This window comes from Gopherus evgoodei, chromosome 22, assembly GCF_007399415.2.
Source record: "Gopherus evgoodei ecotype Sinaloan lineage chromosome 22, rGopEvg1_v1.p, whole genome shotgun sequence".
In the NCBI taxonomy this organism is placed as follows: domain Eukaryota; kingdom Metazoa; phylum Chordata; order Testudines; family Testudinidae; genus Gopherus; species Gopherus evgoodei.
In genome coordinates, this window is record NC_044343.1 from 8,506,173 (window position 1) to 8,520,832 (window position 14,660).

At 54.2% G+C, this 14,660-nt stretch overlaps 1 protein-coding gene across 1 annotated transcript; it reads right to left on the reverse strand.

Annotated features, from left to right (window-relative positions):
* Positions 1–3,130: 3,130 nt before the first annotated feature.
* EBI3 (Epstein-Barr virus induced 3) lies at positions 3,131–13,569 on the reverse strand. Its single transcript, XM_030540428.1, has 7 exons — positions 13,500–13,569; positions 8,859–8,976; positions 7,461–7,700; positions 7,009–7,126; positions 6,577–6,749; positions 5,457–5,620; positions 3,131–4,741 (listed from the first exon to the last, which is right to left on the reverse strand). Exons 2-7 carry the CDS (start codon positions 8,941–8,943, stop codon positions 4,589–4,591), a joined length of 933 nt encoding a protein of 310 aa, XP_030396288.1. The 5' UTR covers positions 8,944–8,976; positions 13,500–13,569; the 3' UTR covers positions 3,131–4,588.
* Between the last annotated feature and the right edge of the window lie 1,091 nt (positions 13,570–14,660).

Genomic DNA, 14,660 nt, shown 5'->3' on the forward strand with positions numbered 1-14,660 from the left:
CTCCCAGGACATTTCAAACCCTCCTATGCAGTGTACAGAGAAAGCAGGGGCAGCAAGTGGCCCACTCCTGAGTTGCCCATTGCACGGAGCCGTGCAAGGTTCATAGTGCAATGCCACGCTGGTCTCGCACTCAGCACCGCAGGGGCAAGAGGGCCCAGAAACAGGGGAGCTCTCACTTCCCCTGAAAAGAGCAGGCTCCAGCAATGCTCGAGTTTTATACACGTGCTCCTCCGCCATGGGCGGGAAGAGTTGCCAACTCTCCCGGTTTCACCAGGAGTCTCCCGAAACTGGGCTCTTTCTCCCGGAAGCTACTGAAGCCAAACCAGGAGAGTTTAGGCCACTAAATGTCTGGTGGTGCTGTGGGACTAAGCACCGCTCCCGAAAGCAGACAGCACAACCCTGTGGCCCCTAGGGGGGAAGTCAGGGAGTCTCTGGGTGCTGCCCCGAGCACCGAATCCGCAGCTCCCATTGGCCAGGAACTGGTGTGTGTGCCTGAGGGCATGGACAGGGTGGAACCCACCCCCCTAGGGGCCACAGGGATGAGTGGGCCACTTCTGGTAGAGGTGCAGGGCCAAGGCCGACGGAAGCCTGCCTTAGCCCCACTGTGCCACTGCCCAGGAGCCCCCCGAGATGAGCACCACCCGACCGGAGGCCACACCCCTTACCCCCTCCTCCACCCCAATCCTCTGCCCCAGGCCTGAGCCCCTTCCTGCACCCAAACTCTCTCCCAGAGCTTGCACCCCAGACCCCCTGCTCCAGGCTCCAGCCCCCTCCCATACTCCGAACCCCTCTGCCCCAGCCCAGAGCCTGCATCTCAACCCTCTGTGTGTGAGATCAAGCAACAGAGGGAGGGAGGGATGGAGTGAGTGGGGCGGGGCTTTGGAGAAGGGGCAGGGCAGGGGCCTCAGAAAAGGGGTGGGGCAAGAGTGCCAGGAACCACGGCCAATGAGAGCTGTCAGGGTGGCACTTGGGACAGGGGCAGCGTGCAGAGCCGCCTGGCCATGCCTCGTCCTGGGAGCCGGACATGCTGGCCGCTTCCGGGAGCTGCCTGAGGGGAGTGCCACCCGGAGCCTACACCCTTCACCCCCTTCTGCACCCTAACTCCCTACCCCCAGCCCTGAGCCCTGTCCCACACCCAAACTCCCTCCCAGAGCCCCCTCCCACACACTGAACTCCTCAGCCCCAGTCCCACACCAGAGCCCACATCCCCAGCCAGAGCCCCTCACCCCCCAGCCAGGAGCCCCCCTCTGCACTCTGAACCCCTCATTTTTGGCCCCACCCCAGAGCATGCACCCCAGTCCAAAGCCCTCACCTCCTCCCGCACCCCAACCCCCTGCCCAGCTTGCTGAAAATAAATGAGGGTGGAGAAAAGCGAGCAACAGAGGGAGGGGGGATGGAGTGAGCAGGGATGGGGCCTCGGAGAAGGGGCGGGGCAGAGGTGTTCGGTTTTCTGTAATCGGAAAGTTGGCAACCATAGTAAGGATATTTACTTTGTATATTTACACGTGATATTGACAATGTGTGTTCTCATGGTTATAAAGCTTTAACTTTTTGAATCTCAAAATCTGTTGTCGTTAAATAATTATTGTTTCCCATAACAGTGAAAATTTAAATAGATACAAACTGGAAAAAATGCTTCAAAATAAGCAGCAATATTTTCCATCCAAATCATAACAAAATAAATAACGAACGCTGCCAAACCTATGTATAACACAAGCCACAGGGCATCCCTGAATTAATTCCTGTTTGAACTGAAACATATCTGTTAGTGCAAACGTCCAATCTAGATTTAAAAAACAAATTTAATCTTACTAGGTGTGACAAAGTGGGATTGTTCTTAATGTTTCCTCTGAATACTGTGTGGGTACCTCAGTTTTTGGCCGACACTGTGTTTTCTGGCAAAATGGCCCGGGCCCTTCTCCCCTGTAAAGGGATGCTAAAGGTATGGGAGAACAAAGAGATCAGGTAACCTCCTGGCCCGGGAAAGAGACAAAGGCCAGAAAGGAGGGGTTGGAGGGGGGTTCAGTTTGAAGCTGGCTGGGGACGGGAAGTGAATGCAGACAGGGTTGTCTGGCTCGCTGGGCCCCAGAATGGACCCGGCTGAGGGATCCTGTTCTCTGTACCTACAAGCTCTGTTTTAGATCGTGTTCCTGTCATCTAATAAACCTCTGTTTTACTGGCTGGCTTAGAGTCACGTCTGACTGCGAATTGAGGGTGCAGGACCTTCTGCTTTCCCAGAGCCTCGCTGTGGGAAGTGCACGGAAGGGCATATGCTGAATGCTTCAAGGTCAGACCCAGGAAGGTGAAGCTGTGTGAGCTTCTTGCCTTGCCCTAAAGACAGTATGCTCTAAGGGAGAGGAGGCTCCCCAAAGTTCTGACTGGCTTTGTGGGGAGCAGTTCCAGAGCATTGCCCAGGGATTCCGTGACACTAGGACATAAGAAAGTCCTTATAAAATATACTAGAACAACAGGCAGGGGCGGCGCCAGGGTTTTTGGCGCCCTAGGCGCAGGGCCGGCTCGCCGGTCCTGCGGCTCCGGTGGACCTGCCGTAGACGTGCAGACCGCAGGAACTGCCGCAGGACCAGCAGACCGTCCGCAGGAACGCCTGTGGCAGGTTCCCCGGAGCCGCGGGACCAGCAGACCATCTGCAGAAATGCCTGCAGCAGGTCCACCGGACCAGTCTGCCACCCTCCCAAATCCTGGTGCCCTAGGCGACCGCCTAGGTTGCCTAAATGGAAGCGCCGGCCCTGACAACAGGCCAAAATGCTCCCCTCACACTAAGCTGTAGTTTCAAATGGATATGGTATTCTTACTTCTCCCTATCCTACACTCTTGTGTCAAACAACCACCAGGCTCCACCCCAGAGGTGACTGCATTCAGCAATCCTCAAGTAGAGTATTTTGAGGCCTGATCCTGCAGACATTCCCTGCCGGGCACAGCGCTTTCTAATGTGAGGAGTTTACTTCATAGGATCATTCATGATACTAAGCAATCCTGTGCTCAGCAGCAAAAGCATTGGCAGGATCAGGATGCTGCAGAGCACTTGTGTACTTACCTTTATACGCACAGGTAGCCCCACTGGTGGCTTACTAAGTAGGGGTGTAAGTCTTTGCAGGGTTAGGGGCTTAGATTGTAAAACACTTTAAGGACTGGACACTTTGCAATGAAAGATGCTATTTAAAGTAAGATGTTTTTTCTCTTCTTTGTTTGAATAGCCTCTGTCTCTTGGCAAAAATCTAATAAAATAGACGGTGAGTAGAAATATGATAAACCTAAATCCCCAAAGCTGAAAAGTACGTCAGCCAGACCATTGCTTAAGATAAATGCCATTTATTCCTTTTATCCGTTTGCTTTTTTATTTCTCTACCTTCTGAATGAAAGAGCATGTTCTCGGATAGAACGCCGAAGCATTCGGACTTCTTTGGCTAAAAAGTGAGTGAGTATTTGGTTATCCTAAATGTGTTTAACCTGATTACAATATGCCTTATCGATAGGAAAACCAGACATATAAGCTATGCCTGTGGACACGGAATATTCCTATCCCGGTGACATCAACACACATATCAGTCGGTTACAAGCTCAGCTGCTGCTCATTATAAATTCGCTGCAAAGCCAGAAAATACTTGCATTGTTCCAAGGCAGTGACAGATGGGAGATGAGACGCTAGTGGCACATGATTTGGTCCCACAGGGCCTCCCGTGCTGTCTCCTCTTTAGGAGTCGGATGGTGGGTCTGGCACAGAGGACAGGGATACAGGGAGAGGAGGGCATCCATCATGGGGGAGGATGACAGGAAGGGAACTGGCCAGAAAAAGGGCAGGAAACCAGAAGACCTGGGCGCTGAGAAGAAGGTCAGCCGGCCCGGGTGGGGACCCAGGCTCAGGAAGAGGATCTGACATCAACAAAAGGGGCGCTGGAAGTGAACTGGCCACAGGCCGCCTTGAGGCAACGGCCCGGGGAAGGAGTGACCTCCTGCTGCCAGCTTGGCTTTGAATGAGTAGCTGAACCATGCATTGTCCAAAGAGCGGGATTTGGGCTGGAATTTAGCCCCGTCTCTCTTGGGAACCAAGTTCTGAGTTAGCCCTGCTAGTAGGGGAGGGTTATCTGAAACACATAGCCACCCCGGGGACCTCCCGAGCCTGCTCTGGAGATGGGACTGTACTAGGTTCATGTCCTCGGTGAACTGGCCCAGAGGGGCCTTGTCCCACACACCTACCAGTGGGGCACGTACCTCTCTGCTCCAAGGAAACTCATCCCCAGTGTCTGAGGCCCACAGCAGGAGCCCGTAGTGGGTGACACAGGGCAGCAACAACAACAAAGCCCCAGCAGCCAGGGTGGCAAGAAGTGGGGGCTGTTACCCGTGAAGGGCTGGGGGCGAGGAGAAGGACAGAGAGGTTTTGAGAGCTCAGCAGCAGAAAGGAGTATCACAGCACAGGGACCCTCTCCCATCCCAACCCAGGTCCTGTGTTTTCTGTCAGGTGAATTACAGCCACCTGAGGGGAAGGCGAAGGCGAAGGCGAAAGCAAGTCGAATCTTGACCCCGCTGGGAGGCAGGTCCGAGAGATTCTGGCTGCACCAGACAACCCTGCTCACGGCTGCGTCCAGGGGGTGCCAGATACCAGCGGGCTCCAGGTGCTGTAGTTGCCATAGTCCGTGAAGTCCTTGGCTGCCACTTGCACGTGGTGGACGGCTCTGGGGCGGATCCCAGTCAGGATGAAGGAGGTCTGCTCGTACGGCCCGATCTGGGGGGCAACACGCACGGTGGAGGTGGGGTTAGGCCGGGAACCTGCCTGCAGGGCCACTCACAAGCGGAGGTTGCCTAGCAGACTGGGAGGCAAGAAACAGAGCTCCTATACCTGGCTCTGCCTTGGGCTCGCCCCTGGATCTTGGGAAAAGCTAAGGTACGTAAGAGGAGGCACCGTGCTCAGCGCTGGACAAGACGCTGTGCAGAAACACGGAGGAGGAGGAGGAGCGGCTGTTGGATGCTTAGTGCACCAGAGGAAATGCCTGAGTGGATCAGATCCGGGGCCCACCTAGCCCAGCCTCCCACCTCAGACAGTGGCCAGTGCTCGCTGCTTCAGAAGAAGGTGTAAGAATCTGCCCCCAGGAGGAACAGAGCCAAGGGACAGAGAATTGGGGTGGATGGGGATCCCCTCACCTCCCCATTAATCAGCTCTCCAGCTCTTCAGCACACTCAGAAAAGCAAAGCGGCGACTCTCTGCCCTCGCCCAGACACTACAGTCCCGGTTTGGGCAGTGGGCAAGACGTGACTGGAGCCATTTCTATGCCAAAGCAGATAACGGCCTTGACCCAGACGGGTCCTGCCCGGCCCTGGGAGGGCAAACGAGGCCTTTTCCAGGGGGTTGAGTGCACCGGCTGCCCTCAATGCCATCCGCGAACCAACAGCAACCCACAAACTGCTGGAGCCGAGAGCGCTGGGGCTTCGCGGGCACTCACCGTTCGGTTGCTGTTGGCTCCTTCCCTCGCGTAGCGGATGAGGTACTTCAGTGGGAAGTACTGCGGGAAAGGCCAGGAACTGGGCGGCTGCCACTCCAGGAGCAGCTTCTTGCTCTCCCCAGGGATGGGGGAGACCCTCAGGTCTTCCGGGGGATCCGGCCGGACTAACAAAACACACAGAACACTCACGCCCCGGAGCGCCTGGCGAGGCCGGCAGCCCGAGTCCTTCCCTCCAGCGGCAGGTGCAGCCTCCTTGCTTTGCCCAGCAGTGCCCGCTGGGGAGCCCAGCATGGTCAGTGTCCCAGGGCTGTGCTCTTTGATATCCACCAGGGGCCCTGCTGGGGCCCATGAGACCCCAAAGTCCTCATGGTAAGGTCCAGCCACTGGAGACTGAAGCCCTCTGTCGTGGCACCGTATGGCGGGGGCAGGGGAGGATTCCCAGGCACAGCTCCCCACTACAGAGTCTCACCCCAGAGCTAGAAGGAGCACTTCTAAGCATAGGCCTGTGGTGATGAGCTTTGGGGAGTGGTGCCTGCCCATCACGCAACGGGCTGAGACCCACCAGCTCGTTGCACAAAGGCCTCCAAGCAGCCAGCAGACCCGGGGGACTTTCCATCCCAGGTGAGCTGCGTGACCCAGCAAGGACCCGGTCCGTTTTGGCTGGGATTCGCCATGGAGCCCAAGGGGGGATGGGTCTGTCCTGCGGGTCTCCTTTGAGATTCCCAGTCTCCCTCCCCAATCCAACCAGTCCCGCTGGTATCCGAAACGTGACGGTCAGATTCACTGAAATATCTTCTCCGGGGCCCCAAGCTCCACTAGGTGGACCCTCCTCCCCAGCCCCATTACCTGGGTCACCAAGTGCAGGGATAGCACAACCGTGGAGGTGGCATAGAACCCAGGAGTTCTGACTCCCACTCCTGCTGCTCTAACCAAGACAGGTTAAGTGATGTGCTCAAGGTCAGCTCTGAGAATAGAACCCAGGAGTCCTGACCCCCCCCGTGTCCTGCTCTAAGTATGGTACCATGCACCCTTATGCCCTGGAGCCCTGCCCCCCAGCCCCCAGAGATCCCTGCCCTCCCCTCCCCATGGCGGCCTATCCCGAGAGGCTGTGAACTCTTACTGATTTGCTCCACGATGAAGGGGAAGAGGTTCATCGTCGCACCCAGCGGGTTCACGGCCGTCACGTTCAGCACGTAGGGGGTGATGGAAAACATCTGGATGTCGCTGATGGAGCAGCTGCTGGCCCCAGCCCATGGCTGGACACACTCGTTCTCCTTGGCCCCCATGCCATGCCTGCAGCAGGGGAGGACGCAGCTCTCTGTCCAATAGGCTCCTGGTGCTCACAGAGGATCACATACCCCGTGGGCTTTGTGCTACCATGGCTCACCAGGGTGAACTGGGAGTCTGAGCTCACCTCTCGCCCCAGCATTTGAGTGATGCCCCAAGAGTTGGCTGATTGCACCTGGGGACTGAACTCAGAGACCACCTAGAGGTCAGGTCCTCTCTTCCTCCCTCATCCCCTTGTCCTCAGCTGGCCCCTGAAGGATTTTACCTGTACGTGGTGATGAAATACGTCTCCAGGCGCGGTTCAGGCGCCGGCTTCCAAGTACAGTTGACGGTCTGGGGGTAACTGACAGCCCAACACTCAACGGCAGGCTTCTCGGGGGGCGCTGCAGGAGGGGGAGGGATGGACAGTCACACAGACATTGCAGGGGAAGCCGGACTATATCCAGAGCAGCGCAATTCTGGAGCAGCACATGTCACCCACCCCACTCAGCCTGGTGCTCTGTCCCTGGGGGGGCTCCACTGATCAGCCTGCCCCAGCCTTCGCCAACAGAAGCAGCTGTTTTAGCTCAGGCAGCAGCAGAGGCATCTGCATTGAGAGCCTGAGGTCCCGGGTTCAATTCCCCACTCCTGACAGCCTGTGACACAGCAGCTGTGGGTGCTGGGGCAGAATGAGAGAACCCCCCCCCCCCGACACACAGAAAGGAACAGCACACTCACAGCCCACCCGCAGCCGAATCCTGCGCAGGGTCCTCCCAGTGCCGGGGTGGTGGCAGCTGTATTCCCCCTCCTGGGCCAGGCTGGCGTTCCGCAGCAAGAGCTGGTCCTTGTCTCCTCCTGCCGCGGCCTCGGACGCAGCCACCTTGGTGCCATTCACTCTCCATTCCACCCTCCCGCCAGGAGTGTCGCAGCGTAGAAGCAGGTCGCTGCCAAGCGCGCCGTGCTGGACATGGCAGAGGCCTGCAACGCAAGGGGGGAGCTGTCACGAGGTGCCCGGCATGGTGCTTGGGCAGGCAGTGGGTGCTGCTTTGGGGCAGGGGTTAAAAGCCCCCAGAGGAATGAAGTGCTCAAATCCCATCATCATTTAGGGGAATTCAGAAGGGAGCAGGAGATCATCTGGTCTGATCTGCTGGGTATCACAGGCGGGAGAATTTAACGCATTGTGAGCCCAGTACTTGTTTGGACAAAGCGTCTCTTCCAGACAGGCCGCCAGAGTTGATCTGAAGGCACCTAGAGATGCAGAATCCACCACTTCCCTCCGGAGTGCGTCCTGCTGGTTAATCCCCCTCCCTGTTTCCGCTGGGGTCCTGGTTCTCATTAGAACGTGGCTGGCTTCAGCTCCCAGCCGCCGGGTCTTGTCCTGCTTTTCGCCGCTAGCTTAACTGGCCTAACTCCCTCCGCAGCTTTTTAAAACCTCCCCCCAGGATTGTGACCCAGGGGCCAGGACACCAAACTGGAGAGCCAGGACTCCTGGGTTCTCTTCTTGACTCTGCCACTGACCTCATAGGAAATGACTGGCCCAGGAGTGGGCCATTCCCAGCACGGGGAAGTTCCCAAGGCAAGTGGTTCTGCCCAGCGTGATCCTGGCTAAATGGGGCTTGCAAAGCAATGTGACCTCCCCAAAGGAGGCAGCCTTCCCTCCTCCCTGCCCTTCTCGTTGTTAACCTAACGTGCCCAGCGTCAGTTCCACGCGTGATGTTATCCCCTCGCTACGATTAATCTGCAGGGGCTGCCCACCGGCCAGCATCAGGCACAAGCCGATCACCAGCTGGGGTCAGGAGAAATTCCTCTCTCCCCCAACCCCATGATCTAGTACCACCAGGGTGACCTGACGTTCTGATTTTATAGGGACAGTCGCAATTTTTGGGTCTTTTTCTTATATGGGCTCCTATTACCCTTCATCCCGTCCCGATTTTTCACACTTGCTGTCTGGTCTCCCCAAGTACCACCCTCTGCTGCATGCGTCATTGCCTGGGTCGGAGTCAGGCTACTGGGCGAGATGGCGCATCGGAGTGCAAGGGACCATCGGCTTGGCGTATCCTGGCGCCACGGAACAAACCCCACAGCCACACAAAGCCTTGCTAGGGGCCACTGGGAAATGACCCTTCCCCCTCATACCCTCCTCTCCATCGCTCCCAGCCATGCTGCTGCAGGGGGCGGACCAGGCCGGCAGGACCAAGGTGACGATCACCATCCACTTCATTTCCCAGCAGGTGCCGGTCAGCAGCACGGGCGCCTGGAGAAAAAGGCATCAGGAGTGGAGCAAGATCAGGGTCTGAAAGTGGGTGTGGCTGGGAACAGATAACACCTTCTTGAGAGGTGCTCGACCCTGGGGGGTTGGGGCAAGAGATTGACGTCATTTATGGATGGGGTTTGGGCTGCATGAAGGCAGCATCATCCAGTGGTTAGAAGAAAGGGCCTGGGACCTGGGTTCTATGCCCAGCAACTGGGCAAGTCCCTTCACCCTTCTGTGCCTCAGTTTCCCCTCCCCCCTTTGTCTAGTTAGGCTGTGAACTCTTCGGGGCAGGGCCCCTCTCTGTCACTGGGTGTCTGTGCAGGGCCCTGCTCTGGGTTGAGCCTTCTGCTTGCTACTGGCGGACAGCTAAACAACAATCCTGCGGTAAGGAAAAGCATCCTGCCAGCCAAGTGCAGAAGATCTGATGCTGGGCCGGAGGCCCCATCTCGAATCCTGCGCCACATCCAGCCAGGCTGGTGCCTGGAAGAGCAAATGGCATGTGCTGGTGGTTGTGCTCCAGGGGAGGGAATCCATCCCTAGGATGGGGCAGGCCACTCCACTCAGATTCCTTAAGAACAGCCATACTGGATCAGATCAAAGGTCCATCCAGCCCAGTATCCTGTCAACTGACAGTGAGCAGTGTCCCAGAGGGAGTGAACCTAACAGGTAATGATCAAGTGATCTCTCTCCTGCCATCCTGGCTAATAGCCATTAATGGACTTAACCTCCGTGAATTTATCTAGTTCTCTTTTTACCCTGTTATAGTCCTGGCCTTCACAACCTCCCCAGGCAAGGAGTTCCACAGGTTGACTGTGCGCTGTGTGAAGAAGAACTTCCTTTTATTTGTTTTAAACCTGCTGCACATTAAATTCATTTGGTGGCCCCTAGTTCTTATATTATGGGAACAAGTAAATAACGTTTCCTTATTTACTTTCTCCACATCACTCATGATTTTATAGACCTCTATCATATCCCCCCTTAGTCTCCTCTTTTCCAAGCTGAAAAGTCCTCGCCTCTTTAATCTCGCCTCATATGGGACCTGTTCCAAACCCCTAATCATTTCTCTGAATCTTTTCCAGTGCCAGTATATCTTTTTTGAGGTGAGGAGACCACATCTGTACACAGTATTCGAGATGTGGCGGTACCATGGATTTAGATCAGGGAATAAGATATTCTCCATCTTATCTCTATCGCTTTTTAAATTATTCCTAACATTCTGTTCGCTTCTTGATTGCTACTGCACACTGTGTGGACATCTTCAGAGAACTATCCATGATGACTCCAAGATCTCTTTCCTGATTAGTTGTAGCTAAATTAGCCCCCATCATATTGTATGTATAGTTGGGGTTATTTTTTCCAATGTGCATGACTTTACATTTATCCACATTGAATTTCATTTGCCATTTTGTTGCCCAATCACTTAGTTTTGTGAGATCTTTTTGAAGTTCTTCACAGTCTGCTTTGGTCTTAACTATCTTGAGAGGTTTAGTATTGTCTGCAAACTTTGCCACCTCACTGTTTACCCCTTTCTCCAGATCATTTATGAATAAGTTGAATAGGATTGGTCCTAGGACTGACCCTTGGGGAACACCACGAGTTACCCCTCTCCATTCTGCAAATTTACCATTTATTCCTACCCTTTGTTCCCTGTCTTTTAACCAGTTCTCAATCCATGAAAGGATATTTCTCCTTATCCCATACAACTTAATTTATGTAAGAGCCTTTGGTGAGGGACCTTGTCAAAGGCTTTCTGGAAATCTAAGTTCATTACGTCCACTGGATCCTCTTGTTCACGTTTGTTGATCCCTTCAAAGAACTCTAATAGATTAGTAAGACACAATTTCCCTTTAGAGGAACCATGTTGACTTTTGCCCAACAATTTATGTTTTTCTATGTCTGACAATTTTATTCTTTACTATTATTTCAACTAATTTGCCCAGTACTGACGTTAGACTTATCTGTCTGTAATTGCCAGGATCACCTCTAGAGCCCTTTTTAAATATTGGCGTTACATTAGCTAACTTCCAGTCATTGGGTACAGAAGCGGATTTAAAGGACAGGTGACAGATCATAGCTAATAGTCCTGCAATTTCACATTTGAGTTCTTTCAGAACTCTTGGGTGAATGCCATCTGGTCCCGGTGACTTGTTACTGTTGAGTTTATCAATTAATTCCCAAACCTCCTCTAATGACACTTCAATTTGTGACAATTTCACAGATTTGTCACCTACAAAGGACGGCTCAGGTTTGGGAATCTCCCTAACATCCTCAGCCATGAAGACCGAAGGAAGGAATTTATTTGGTTTCTCTGCAATGACTTTGTCGTCTTTAAGCGCTCCTTTTGTATCTTGGTCATCCAGGGCCCACTGATTGTTTAGCAGGCTTCCTGCTTCTGATGTACTTAAAAAACATTCAAGTATCGGAGGGGTAGCCGTGTTAGTCTGGATCTGTAAAAGCAGCAAAGAATCCTGTGGCACCTTATAGACTAACAGACGTTTTGGAGCATGAGCTTTCGTGGGTGAATACCCACTTCGTCGGTTGCATTTCAATGCATGCAATAACAAAAAAACATTTTGTTATTACTCTTGGAGTTTTGGAGTAACTGGTCTTCAAACTCCTTTTTGGCTTTTCTTATTGCATTTTCACACTTAATTTGGCAGTGTTTATGTTCCTTTCTATTTACTTCACTAGGATTTGACTTCCACTTTTTAAAAGATGTCTTATCTCTCACAGCTTCTTTGACATGGTTCTTAAGCCACGATGGCTCTTTTTTAGTTCTTCTCCTGTGTTTCTTAATTTGGGGTATACATTGAAGTTGGGCCTCTATTATGGTGTCTTTAAAAAGTGTCCATGCAGCTTGCAGGGATTTCACTCTAGTCACTGTACCTTTTAATTTCTGTTTAACTAACCTCCTCATTTTTGCATAGTTCCCCTTTCTGAAATTAAATGCCACAGCGTTGGGCTGTTGAGGTGTCTTCCCACGGCAGGAATGTTAAATGTTGTTATATTATGGTCTCTATTTCCAAGCGGTCCTGTTATAGTTACCTCTTGGACCAGATCCTGCACTCCACTCTCCCATGCCTCTCCCCTTGTGGGTTCCTGTACCAGCTGCTCCAAGAAGCAGTCATTTAAAGTGTCGAGAAACTTTGTGTCTGCATTTCGTCCTGAGGTGACATGTTCCTAGTCAATATGGGGATAACTGAAATCCTCCACTATTACTTAGTTCTTTATTTTGATAGCCTCGCTAATCTCCCTGAGCATTTCACTGGCTCTATCACTGTCCTGGTCAGGTGGTCGATAGTAGGCTGGGTGAGTGGTTGTGGCCCTGTGGCTGAGAGGTGCCCCTGTGGTGAATGCTGCTGTTGGGCAGACATAGGAAAACCCTGCTGCTCTCTGCTCAGGATGCACCAGGGCAGCACATGGGCTCCATCAGCCGTGGTGAGGTCAGATTGTTTTACTGGCAGCCCAGCAAAGCAGGGACAGAAAAGGGGATTTTTTTAGCTGACAACATCTTCTCTTGCGAAACCGTGCTCGGAGGCAGCCTGACCTACTGGTTAGAGCACTGCCCCAGGGAGACCTGGGTTCTATTCCTAGCTCTGACCCTGGCCTGCAGGGTGACCTTGGGCAAGTCACATCCCTACTCCGTGCCTCAGTTTCCCCATCTGCACATTAGGGGTGATGACAGTGACCACCAAGCTTTGAGATCTACTGCTGGGAAGTGCTAGAGAAGAGCTAGGGCTTAGCATTAATGTTCCTCCACGGCCCCAGAGCTCTGCCTTTTAGCGGGGTGAATTCAGAGCTAGGGGCTCTGGTGGACAATCCTATGTCTCCGCTAGGCAGGTCTCGTGTGGCAGCAGCTCCTGGGCCAGCTGGTCTATTCTCTTGTTCAGCCTCCACAGCCCCTTCGCTCCTGGACAGCCCTGCTGCCACAGCCCAGGCTCTGCCAAGGCCCTTACCCACGCGGTGAACCCACATATCTGAGAGCCTCCCCCTCTGTCAGGGATTTGAGCAGGTAGGGTTACAGACCGGGGGGCCGAACACTGAGTGAGTGAAGGGACACAGAAAGGGTCTGTAGTAGAGCTAGGAATTAGACTCAGATCTTCCCAAGACCCAGCCCCATGCCCTGGCCCCTCCGCCATGCTTCATACTCCGGTTAGGAGGGCAAATGGCCAGGAGAATTTTGTCCTGCCTGGCACTGAGCTGAGGAGCCAGCCCACAGCCGTGGTTTTTGGTCAGTGCCAGATCCAAACAGCTGATGACCTAGATTCTCACCTGGACATTTTGGGAGGGGGAATGGGGGGGGATCTCTCACTCATCGCCCCGAAGCAACTCCACCAGTGCGCTCAACGGTTGATAGCAGCTCAGATGCCAGGAGGGTGAGTTACCCACCCCTCTCCTGGGTGCAGAGGAGGGCATGAAAGACGACAAATATCATGGCTTGGCCCCACGATGCTTCACGCCAACCACACGAGCAACAACCAGCCCCATCTGCCATCAAAGCCCAGAGGAAACCGGAGACTCACCCAACGCGCACAGCCCGGTGTCCTGATGCCGCTCCAAACCAGAGCCGACTGCAGGAGCCTTGGCTCGGGAAGCAAAATCCCCGTCTGACCTCAGCACTGCGGCTGCTCACTTCCTCGCACACAAAGCGCTCAGGAAATTCACGAGCTTTCCCACCAAGGTTCCCAGAGACAATTTGGCACAAACCACCCAGCCCACACGTCCCTGCCCCGGGCAAGGCGGGGGCCCTGGAATGGGGTCTGGAGGGACAGCAAAGCACAGAGGGAATTGGTGTTGTGGGGGGGGAGTGTTTAGTCGGTCTGGGCCGAGCTGCAGCAGGGCAAAGCGCTTTTGAAACAAGAGTTTAAGAAAAAGGCAGGGGCTGGATTATTCAGAGGCCTGATGCTTGGGCAGGGTTTGATCCTGCCCCTCAGAAGCCAGTGGGAATTACTGCTCTCACACAAACGCGAGCGGGGTCAGCCTCCTAGTATGCACCGTAACGTGGAGTTCGGGAGTCCAGCCCCCCGGCAAGTGCAAAGCTGTACTCAGGGCAGACACAGACCGGGCCCCAGGGGCCTGGATGAATCTCAGGACAACGCAGCCGCTTTCGGCCAATAGCATTCTTGCTAAACTTTCCTTTTTTTAAACTAAGGTTTTGACTCCCAGGTGTGTCTGGGGGAACCCCCTTCCCAGGTGACACCCCCACTCCCAAATGGCTAGTCCTGGTGGAAACCATGAGCAACAAAAATCCCAAGCTCTCCCCCAACCAGCTGTCTTACATCATTGCCTGTCCCCAGAGTCCCCCCCTGCTGATAGCACTAGGCTCCCCCACCTCCACTGGGTCAGTCCCCGGCTGAAAAGGGGGCTGGGAGTGTACCCCCCGGGATGACATCACCGAGATCAAGCCAAACGTTTCCCAAATGTTGCCATTTCGTGGGGTGCTGTTAACAACGTTTCCCAACTGGCCGAGTGGAAAAGGAGCATTTTGCCTCTGGACCGCTGGGCTATGGAGCTGGCCTCGGCCACAAACGCAATGAGTTTGGCAGGGTCTCAGCCTAGGCCCCGTGAAACGAGCCAGCAAGTGATGGTTAACAGTCCAGCAGCACCGGCTGAGTCTGCTTGGTGGGGGTTCAGAGAGTGGCACAGGAGGGTTGCGGCTGTGGGTTGGGACTGAGGGGCACTGA

Excerpts from the sequence above, each read along its gene's own strand:
- EBI3 (XM_030540428.1), bottom strand. The coding sequence starts at position 8,943 with ATGAAGTGGATGGTGATCGTCACCTTGGTCCTGCCGGCCTGGTCCGCC. Across the intron at positions 7,701-8,858 it reads TGGGAGCGATGGAGAGGAGG|GCCTCTGCCATGTCCAGCAC; the intron begins GTATGAGGGGGA and ends CTTGCGTTGCAG. Across the intron at positions 5,621-6,576 it reads CTTCATCGTGGAGCAAATCA|TCCGGCCGGATCCCCCGGAA; the intron begins GTAAGAGTTCAC and ends GTGTTTTGTTAG.